General features: G+C 50.9%; 1 protein-coding gene across 1 annotated transcript; it reads right to left on the minus strand.

Annotated features, from left to right (window-relative positions):
* Nucleotides 1–492: 492 nt before the first annotated feature.
* POLE3 (DNA polymerase epsilon 3, accessory subunit) lies at nucleotides 493–3,049 on the minus strand. The gene is made up of 5 exons (XM_053996741.1): nucleotides 2,977–3,049; nucleotides 2,752–2,827; nucleotides 2,061–2,146; nucleotides 1,273–1,391; nucleotides 493–801 (listed from the first exon to the last, which is right to left on the minus strand). Exons 2-5 carry the CDS (start codon nucleotides 2,815–2,817, stop codon nucleotides 641–643), a joined length of 432 nt encoding a protein of 143 aa, XP_053852716.1. The 5' UTR covers nucleotides 2,818–2,827; nucleotides 2,977–3,049; the 3' UTR covers nucleotides 493–640.
* Between the last annotated feature and the right edge of the window lie 7,079 nt (nucleotides 3,050–10,128).

A 10,128-nucleotide genomic window follows, 5' to 3' on the forward strand; every position in this document is an offset into this window, starting at 1 on the left:
TCGAAGACACTTTCAGTGTACCGTTTACCCCGTCAGCACTGTGTGTTTTTTGGATTTGGATTAGTTTGGGTGAGTCAGTGAATGAACTCGTGGTCCCTGTACAGCACCCTGTGCTGCTGCTGAGGCTGGAGGACACAGTGTCACTGTCACAGTAGAGCAGGGAGAGAAGGCACAGCCAGGATGCAAAGAAACAAAAGGAAAAAAAAACAAACTCTGTTGGATCAAAAGCTTCAATGTGCAGGTTCCAAGCCTCTGGACATCATCACCTACATTCTACACCCCAGAAGTGATCTATGAATGATCTACTGGATTCAGCCCCTCATAATCAAGAGTCTCACGCTCTCCTGGCCAGTTTCTGCACTGAGCACCCACCAGTTCTTTTTCCCTCTCTTTCAGAGCCAGCCCAGCATCAAAAGCCCAGAAGTGCCTTGCCCAGAGCCTGGGGAGGGCCAAAGCCCCCCAGGCACAGGGAGGAGCCACCCTGCCAGGGGAAAAGCTTCAGCACGAGTCCTTTATGTACAAATTACAGGCCACAGAGGGGCAGTACAAAGCTCTAATGGATACACGAGGGGACGCAGGAAGGTCGATTTACATGTTTACATCCCTCTGAGCACACCCCAGCCCCTACCCACGAGCAAGCTCAGTTGTCCACCTCTTCCTCATCGTTTTGTTCTTCCTCCTCCATCCTTTCATCATCGTCATCATTGTCCTCCTCTCGGCTCTTATCTTGCTCCTCCGAGTCCGCCTTCTTGTCTTTATCTTTCCTGGCCTCTTTCTTTCCTTTCTGCTCACGCCTGTAAACTGGAGGAGAGGGAACAGTGAGGGCTTGGCGCTGGCATGGACAGGTCAGTGGCTGAGGTCCAACATCCACTTGCTCTCCTGGCTTTGAGGGGAGCAGGGAACTCGGAGCACAACTCACCCTACGAGCTGAGCTGTGCTGAGCAGCTCCGTAGGAAATCAGGTTAAATTTCAGCAGAAAAATGCTGAAAAGGACGCAGGTCACATTTACAGGCAGCACCTATGGCTTTCCTTAGATAAACATAATAGGGGAGTGAGAGCAGATGAGACTTTCTCAATCCTCATCAGTTGTGCAATAATGTTATCCCAGTCCCGTTAAGGTGCACATTAGTTACTCCCCAGGCAAACTGCAGGGTAGGATGCTGGGCAAAGAGAAGAGAAACAAGACAGGCAATAAGTGTTGCTTGTCCAGTGCTGGAGGAAAACAGGACTTGGTGCCTCTCAGAGTCCCTGGACAGCCATGGAGCACAGTACCTTCCAGGGATTCCTTCAGAGGGGCCACGAATCTCTGGAACTCCATCTCCTCCATGGCAGAGAGCACATCCCCAGCATTCAGGGTTTTCCTCTTCCCCTTCATGGCAAAGTTATTTGCACTAGGCAGAACCAAAAAGAGAGGTAATTTGGGACTGTTGGCAATTTCATCTTGTTTATTGAAGTCATAAACAACTTTAAAAAGCCATTCCCTAAACATTTAGGGTTTTTTATCATTTACTAAAGGAGGTTTGAGACATTTTTGTTTACACTGGCTGTCTGTGCTTTCCCACAGTGTTAGTTTCTGCCTGCACAGACCTTTTCTACAAGCAGGAGGAGAAAGCTTGAGCCTTGGCTGTGACAGTTCCATAGAGCCCTAGAAGGACTAGGGTTCCATAGAAGCACCTGACACTAGGGAAGAGAACACAAAGAGAACACGCCAAGCCACCCCAAAAATGTGACTGTGTCCTCTGTGGCAGCTCTTGCCCTAACACAGCTTCATGATGAACAGCCTGAAAGTGAGTCAAGCGCTCCTGCCTTTGCCAGGAAGGCTGTGCAGCCACGTTCTAAGGTGAATGGCAGTTTGGGACCCCTCTTTTTGGGACATGGCTGTGTCCAGAGCCCAGCTACCTTCCCATGGGCTGCTCTGGGCAGTCCAAACCCACCTGCTGCAGCCTGGTTTATTTATATAAACAGGCAATACAGAAAACCAACACTGGGAGAGAGTCCCCAGGCCAGCAGAGATGAATTATCAATCAAGTGCCCCAGTGACTGCTGTACCAAGTCCTTACCATGATGTTGCATACAGCACAAAAACACTTGCTGCTCGGGAGATCGCGCTCCGGGCTTCTTTGGAAATATTGACTCCATCAGGAAGCTGAAAAACAAATCCAACTTTTATCAGCAGCTGCTAAAAACGACTTAAACTCCATAACTGAAGTGTCAGTTTGTTAAGGCACTCAGAGGGCTCAAAAGAACTGGGAACTGCTCTGGGGTGCTGTCACAGGAGCTCTGCTCCCAGCTGGAAGCCAAGGGCAGTAGGAACGTATCCCTCAAAGGCTCGGAGCTGAGCACAAGGCCAGTGACTCTAGCGTTTGGGGTCTGGCCACTGTCTCCAGGGAACTCACCCTGTGAGTGCCCAGCTCCAGACATGCCTGCCAGGCCCAGATCCACTCGGCAACACCTCACAGCTCCAGAACAAACGTGCTAAATTAACCACAGGGAATTATTCTGGATTTTTATATAGACACAGACTTGTGTGCTGAAGTTTTAGGGGGCCTGGGTCTCACAGGGCCACTGCGGGAACTGCGCTGCTGCCGAGCTGCATCCCTGGGGACGCTGCAGTGAGTGCTGCAGCCCCGGTACCCGAGGGGGACAGCCCAGGGCAGAGCCCCACGGGCGGGACGCAGCACGGGCCGGGATCTCCCGGGGCCGGGGTCTCCAGATGCCCCGCTCCGCTGGGCCGCGGGGCCCGGCACCCACCGCCTCCTTGATGATGCGGGTGATGACGGCGTTGGGCAGGTTCAGGTCCTCCGGTCTCTCCGCCATCCTGGGCCTCCTGCAAGGCAAACGCGGCGTCAGGGGCGCGGGGATGGGCCGGATCCCGGCGGGACAGGGCGATCCCGGCGGGACAAGGCGGGGTCCCCTCAGGACACGGGGGATCTCGGTGGGACACGGCGACCCCGGCCCGGCCCGGCCCGGCCGTACCCAGCCCGCGCTCCGCCGCCGCCCCGCCCGCTCCCGGCGCGCACCGCGGCCCTGCCCACAGGCGGGAAATGGCGGCGGGGCCTGAGGGACGGCACGGAGAGCGGGAACGGGAGGGAAAGGAAAGGGAAAGGAGGACAAGGAGGAGGGGCACAGCAGCAGGATAAGGGCACGGAGAGGGGCAGGCATGGCTATAGGTGTGTGTGTATATGTATGTACACGTGTAGGTGCAAGTGTAGGGACAAGTGTAGGCGTAGGGCCAGGTGATGGGACAGGTGTAGGTGATGGTGCGGGGACAGGTTCACCTGTAGGTGCAGGGACAGGTTAAGCTGTAGGTGAAGGGACAGGTTGAGGTGCAGGTGATGGTGCAGGGACAGGTTCAGGGGATGGGGCAGGTTCAGGTGTAGGTGAAGGTTCAGGGACAGGTTCAGGTGCAGGGACAGGTTCAGCTGTAGGTTCAGGTGGTCACACCGCTGTTGCTGGGGGCTGAGGGGCTGTCGGGGCTGGGAGCAGGGCCAGGCGCAGGGGCAGCCTGGGGAGGGGGAGCTGGGGCAGAGCTGGTGCCTGTGGGAATGTTCCCAAGATCCCCCAAAGTCCTTGGGATCAATAAGGCTCCTTCTCAGGCTGTGATGCTGTTAGCGAGTAGGGCATTACTGTATCCTTAGCCAAGAATGTGCGTGGCTGACAAAGCTCCAGCCTGTGCACTAATGCAGATATAAAACTCTTTTACTTATTTGTACATTTTTAGCAAACAAATTAACGTTCATTGGTTCTAAGTTACATAATTCTCTTCATTACTTAGTGTTCTATCTGCTGTCTTGGTTGTTAATTTCTCACTCTTCATGCTAATCTGGTCCACATACTTTATTACTTTTATAATCTTTTTCCCAGTCAGGGAATCTCCAACTTCCCATGCCTTAATCTCCTCAGCATTTTCTGCTTACTCCAACACCCTTGAAGGGTCATAAATTTAAGATCCCAGATGTCCAATCTCCAACTCCCTTTGGCTTTGTTTATTGAAGCTTGGTAGGGTTACTGTTAGCAAATCTGAAGTTTTGGTTATTTAGTGATCAAAGTAATTGTAAGAGCCTGTGAAGAAACTTAACTAGTTTCTAGCTGAATGTGGGCACTGGTTGCAATTAATTAAAACAATTAGTTAGGAAAGTTACATCATTTCCAACAGGAAATAACAGCCGTTTTCTCCCACACTGGTTTCTGGCCTCTTCCCTTGTTGCTGTGTGAGGGCATGGGGCTGTGAGCTCCTCCATCCCTGCCCCACTGACCCCATGCCTGGCCTAAACCCTGTAATTCCATGAGACTTTATCCCTGTTGGTAACCTGACCAGGTAATTAAGTAAGCTCAGAGTGCAAGAAAGCAGATTAATGGGAATTTCCTGTTATCAAGGGCAGTGTTTCTGTTGTGGGGAGAGTTGACAGAAACTTGTGAGCACAGGTGAAGGTAACTGTGGTGGACATAATGCTGTGCTGGGAGAAGCACACACCGAGTACACCTGGGCCAGGCCTGTGTGAGCCCCTGCTCCAGTTCCAGGGACTGGATTAATAAACTCCATCCCTGCTGTACAAATAATGTGTAAGTTTTGGTTTTAGCCGCTTTCCATGTGCTCTGTGGTTAACCCTGGCTGCTGGGTGTCCCTGGGCAGGTGTGGCAGTGCTGGCACTGGGCAGGGGGCATTCACACGTGGCAGGTTGAGCTGCTGTGACAGTGACCATGACAGACTCGGATCCTGGACAGGGGGGTGGCTCAGAGCTCTTGGAGCCCTTGGGAGCCACTGCTGCTCATTTTGGTTTCTGTGTTTTAGAGCATGAGGTGTTTTTGTCCATGAAGTGAGAACCAGGCGAGGTGGTGGTGTGGGACTGCCTGGGGAAGGGGTGGGATGGAGCAGAGCCAGGAATGGGGCTGCCCAAATCCAGGGACATGGCCCAAAGCTGCCCCATTCACCAGCAAAGCCTGGGCTGGGATCATCCAGCTCTGTGTGTCTTCTGGACACAACAGACTCTCCTCCCTGGTCCCTGGTGTGAGTCTGTATTTGTTTTTAATTACAATGTCTGGGGATTGGTACATTGAGTCCCAGGAAGGGACATTAAAGCCCATTCCATGGACAGGGACACCCTTCCACTATCCCAGGTTGCTCCAAGCCCCGTCCAGCCTGGCTTTGGACAATTCCAGGGATCCAGGGACAGCCATCCTGGCCTTATATCCTGTAGGTCCAGAGCTTTTATTTTAAATCAGCTTTCTAGTCTTGTTTCACTGTTGTGTATAAAACACAGAAGATGCTGAACATGCAATGCTCAACTTTACTGCTGGGAGTCACATTTTACACTGCAACAAAAATGTTGTTCCATGTAGCACAGGTATAAATACAGTGACAGAGGAGCAGCAGCTCAGCTCAGCCTGAGAGGGAAAGCAAAACCGTGGGACAATATGGTCCTTCTGTACCTCAGGGAAAGGCTGTAACAGATTTAGATTTAAATGTTTTAAATTAGCAGGGAGGCTGGGCAGGCCCTGGCACAGGGTACCCAGAGCAGCTGTGGCTGCCCCTGGATCCCTGGAAGTTGGACATTGGATCCCAAGGCCAGGTTGGACATTGGGACTTGGAGCAGCCTGGGACAGTGGAAGGTGTCCCTGCCCAGGGCAGGGGTGGAATGAGAGGATCTTTAAGGTCCCTTCCACATTCTGTGATTCTGTTCGATGACTGCACTGATAGGAGATGAACACTGTGAGTTTTAGGCCTGCAGTGAGGGTGGGCACTCCTTTAGCCTGCTTGTTTTTCACAAAATTGCACAAAAATGTGACGTTTAAGGTTTAGCTGGAGGCACAGAGCTTACCCAGCAGTGTTTGTACTCCTCAGAACCCACTGTTAGTACAGAGGGGCTTGAATCTCACTTGACTTCTGTGAAAATGACACTTCACCATCATCATGGCCAAAGAAAAAAATATTAATACAAAAATACAGATTATTCCGATGTAGAACAGTCATTGTGGAACGCCTGTGTTGCTTCCAGCACTCTTGAAGCCCTGTTTGGATGGGTGCCATCCAAGTCCTGTAAATAAGAGGCTGTTGTTGCAGTAACAAATAACTCTTCCTGCCGTAGAATCAGGGATGAGGTGTGCCAGGACATGGTGCACAGGAGAGTTCTGAAGGGCAAACCCTTCCCTCTGGGCACTCCCTGGCTCTGCTCAGAATGTTTTGGGGTTGCAGGATTAACTGTGAGGTCTTGAGCCTGAGAAGCGTTCAGCGCGTTCCTACCCCGGTGAGTCACTTCACACCTCTCCCCCCTGGTTAGTGCTGAGCGGATCCACCCGCGCTGCTGCTGGCAGGGATCCACCCGGCTCTGGGTGACTCAGGGGGAGAGGGCAGCGCTCAGGAGAGTCAAACAAACAGCAAGAGACACAGTGCTCACAAGGCAGAAGGCGAGGACACAGGGACACATCCCAGATGGTGCTGGATGAAGGCAAAGACATAGGAACACATCCCAAACTGGTGTTGGATGAAGGCAAAGATATAGGAACACATCCCAAACTGGTGTTGGATGAAGGCAAAGACACAGGGACACATCCCAGACTGGTGCTGGATGAAGGCAGGGACACAGGGACACATCCCAGACTGGTGTTGGATGAAGGCAGGGACACATCCCAAACTGGTGTTGGATGGTTTGCACTTACCAATTTAAATTTCCTTGAGAGACTGTCCATGACTGCTCGGTTTTTAATTTTTTTTTTCCTTTTGGCCATGGAAGAAGAATGAATGTGAAACACTCGATACTATCCTTTTTAAAAGGAAATAAGCTTTGGTCATTATAATATGGAACTTGGTCATTATAATCTCTAAAGTCTTAAATGCATCAGGCCTCTAACTGAGAGCTGGTGCCTGGAATGATTCCATTTTTCCTTCCCCTAAAGACAGGCCAGGCACTGCAGGTCCCCAGAGGATGGAGCTGTCCCTCAGAGTTGTCACTCACACACTTCCTACCTCAGGCCCTCTAAGTTTAGCTTGCCTCTGATGAAGGCCTCTGAGTGCAGCACTTTCAAAATATCTTCCTGGCATTCTTTTTTTAGCCATAAACGAATTCAGCAGTTTTAACTGTCAAAAAAGCACCAGCCTAAAATTCTGCTGATTGAGTGGACTTTCCTATGTGACCTACGACAGAGACTTGGACAAATCCTGTGTACCAGGTCAGGAGCTATTTCCAGCCACATGGACGGCCTATTGCATTAACTGTAACTTTGTTATTCCCTTTGGAAAGTGCTTTGGGAAGGAAAGCTGTAGGGTAACCTCTGTGTCACCTCTCCTGGTGTTCATTCAGGTTTGTGGCACCATGAATCTTGCTCCTGTTCCTGCTGTGCTCCAGCCAGAGCTGAGCTCTGCAGCAGGGTCAGACATCCTCTCACCTGGACAGATGACCCTGGTGCTCTGGAATAACATGGGGAGAGTGAGTGCTCTCAGCTCCCAGGGAAGGGAATGCCTTCCTGATTATGGGTAATGGGATCATGTTTAAACAATATGGGCAATAATCAGGCTGTGCCAGGCTAATTGATCCAGAACACCAATTAATCCACAGAGGTGGTTTAAAGGTGCCTCAGTAAGGCTGGGCTAATGGTGTGCCACTACACAAATGAGATCCAACTCCTCCTATGTCTACCAAATGTGCATTAAAGTTGACCCTACAGGAGTGGAAAGTGCTTGAATTGAAAATGGTTTGGGGCTGGGAAGCTATTTTGGAAAATGTCTCATGCCTGCTCTGTTGTTGTGTTCTCCCCTGGACGTCACCTTCTGACATGAAGCAGGAGCTTTGTCTGACTCAATGGCTCTGCTTTTGTTTTCTTCAATATTCTTGAATATACTTTCTCCTTAAATATTCTTGTAAAGATTCCTCACTGAGAGGGTGGTGGTCACTGGCACAAGATCCCTGGGAAAGTGGTCATGGCACCAAGGCTGCCAGAGCTCCAAAAACATCTGGAGTATGTGATTAGTCACAGGATTTAATTCTAGTCCTGCAAGGGAGTGGGGCTTGGTGATCCTTCTGGGTCCCTTCTAGCTGGAGAGACTCTGTGTGCCTGTTCCCATGCTTGGGCTAAAGGGGGGAGTCAGATCAGAGTTCTGGGGGGAGAAAGGAGGCAGCTGCCTTGGAGCAGCAGCTTCACTCTAAGACCAGCTTAATTTAACATAAAAATGTTGGAGAACCTTGTTTTACTTTTTCCAGCCTGGGAATGGGGCCTCACCAGATGACAAAGGACATCTCTGTCAAGAAAAAGGCCAACTTGCCCCTTTCTGTTGTGCCCCAGGACAAAGGCTTTAAACTGAAGGAGGATACATTTAGTTAGATACTGGGCAGGAATTGTTCCCTGAGAGGGGGAGGCCCTGGCACAGGGCGCCCAGAGCAGCTGTGGCTGCCCCTGGACCCCTGGCAGTGTCCCAGGCCAGGTTGGATGGGGCTTGGAGCAGCCTGGGACAGTGGGAGGTGTCCTTGCCCATGGCAAAGGGTGGAATGGGATGAGCTTTCAGGTCTTTCCCAGTCCAAACCAGTCTAAGATTTTTGGCATTTGATCTGTCTCCCCCATCACATACCCTGGTCAAATCTGTTTGGCTGCCAAATGCCAGAAATATTTGATTTTCTGTGAAATTAGTGAGCTAACCTGGCTCATGAGGAGGCAGAGCAGTGTCAAAGCTGGGGAGCAGAGCCCATGTGAGGTACCTGAGAGGAGAGCTCAGCTATTTCCTGCAGCTCCAGACTAAGCCCTGCAGTTCAGCTCAGGTGACAGGCAATAACTTCCTAAGCTGTTTTAACTTCATTACTTTGATCCATTTGACCATTCTAAGGCCAAAAGCATAATTCCCAAGAGACCTTTTGCTATATTGAAACTGATCTCTTTTATAAGAAGGGTCACTGAAGACCCAGCTTGGTTATTACATTGTTTTTATTGCATTAAAATAAATCAACAACGGATTAATACTTAGCATTTGTCAAAATGCTGCAGCAGGACTGGATGCTCAGATCAGACATCCTCTAAGAGACCTGGAATGTCTCATGGTGCTGCTCTTCTGTGTCATTGAGGGTTCAGAGAGCAGAAGAATGGTGCTGTGAGCTGATGTGCTGCTGTAATTCACTGGGCTTTTAATCAGGTTAAGGCTGTAAGACAGGTGTGTGTTAAACACCTGGCCTGAGAAAGTCCCACTGCCCTAAGGAAATGCAAAACCAAGGACAAAGCCTTGAGCTGGGAAAATTGTCAGGTGTTTGGGTACTGTTTCTAAGTCAGGTGTGTGCCCAACCTACTGTTATCCTGCAGGCTAGGCATGGCAAAAGGGGAAAAGGCCAAAAAAAAAAAAAAAAAAGATGCACCATAAGTGCTTTGGGGTCAGCATCCTCTCAGCCTGCCCAGAGGCAATCAGGCTGTGCTGTGTGCCTTTCCTGAGGAGAGACTCACAGAATCCCAGACTGGTTTGGGGTGGAAGGGACCTTAAAGCCCATCCAGTGCCACCCCTGCCATGGGCAGGGACACCTTCCACTGTCCCAGGCTGCTCCAAGCCCTGTCCAGCCTGGCCTTGGGCACTTCCAGGGATGGGGAATCCACTCCACACAGATAACCCGTGGTGCTCTGATGGCTGCTGTTTTCTCTGATTGCTGTTCCTCACTGTGAAGGGTGACAGTGGAGGCTCTGCCAGCCTTAAAGGAGATGTTCTGTACTGGATGTTTCTGGAGGGATCAGGAAGCATCCTTGTACCCTGTAGCCTCTCCTGAATTAACCCTGGATGTCTCCCTAACCAGCCCCAGGGCAGCAGGGGAAGAAGCCAGGCAGTTTCTGCAGGTTTAGAGTGTTCAAGATGGTGAAAATCTAAACTGAAATAAAACAAGAGCTTCTCGCACTCCCACCTTTTCCCTGCTGCTCTCCTCCTGGAGACGAGCTGGTTTATGGAACAGCTCTTATACAAACCATGCTGTGGGCACAGCTGCCTTAGTTTCAGCCAGTTTGGCAATGACAAAGGGACAAGATGAGCTGTTTCCAGCAAGCTTGGCCCTGCTGAAGGATGGGCACAGGCACAAGTGGTTGTGCACGGAGACTGTTCTGTGCTCTGCTTCCCTGGTGAGCCACCGAGGGGCTGTGCCAGCTCCTGCTCACGTGGGGTTTGTCACAGAG

This window comes from Vidua macroura, chromosome 21 (genome assembly GCF_024509145.1).
Source record: "Vidua macroura isolate BioBank_ID:100142 chromosome 21, ASM2450914v1, whole genome shotgun sequence".
Classification (NCBI taxonomy): domain Eukaryota; kingdom Metazoa; phylum Chordata; class Aves; order Passeriformes; family Viduidae; genus Vidua; species Vidua macroura.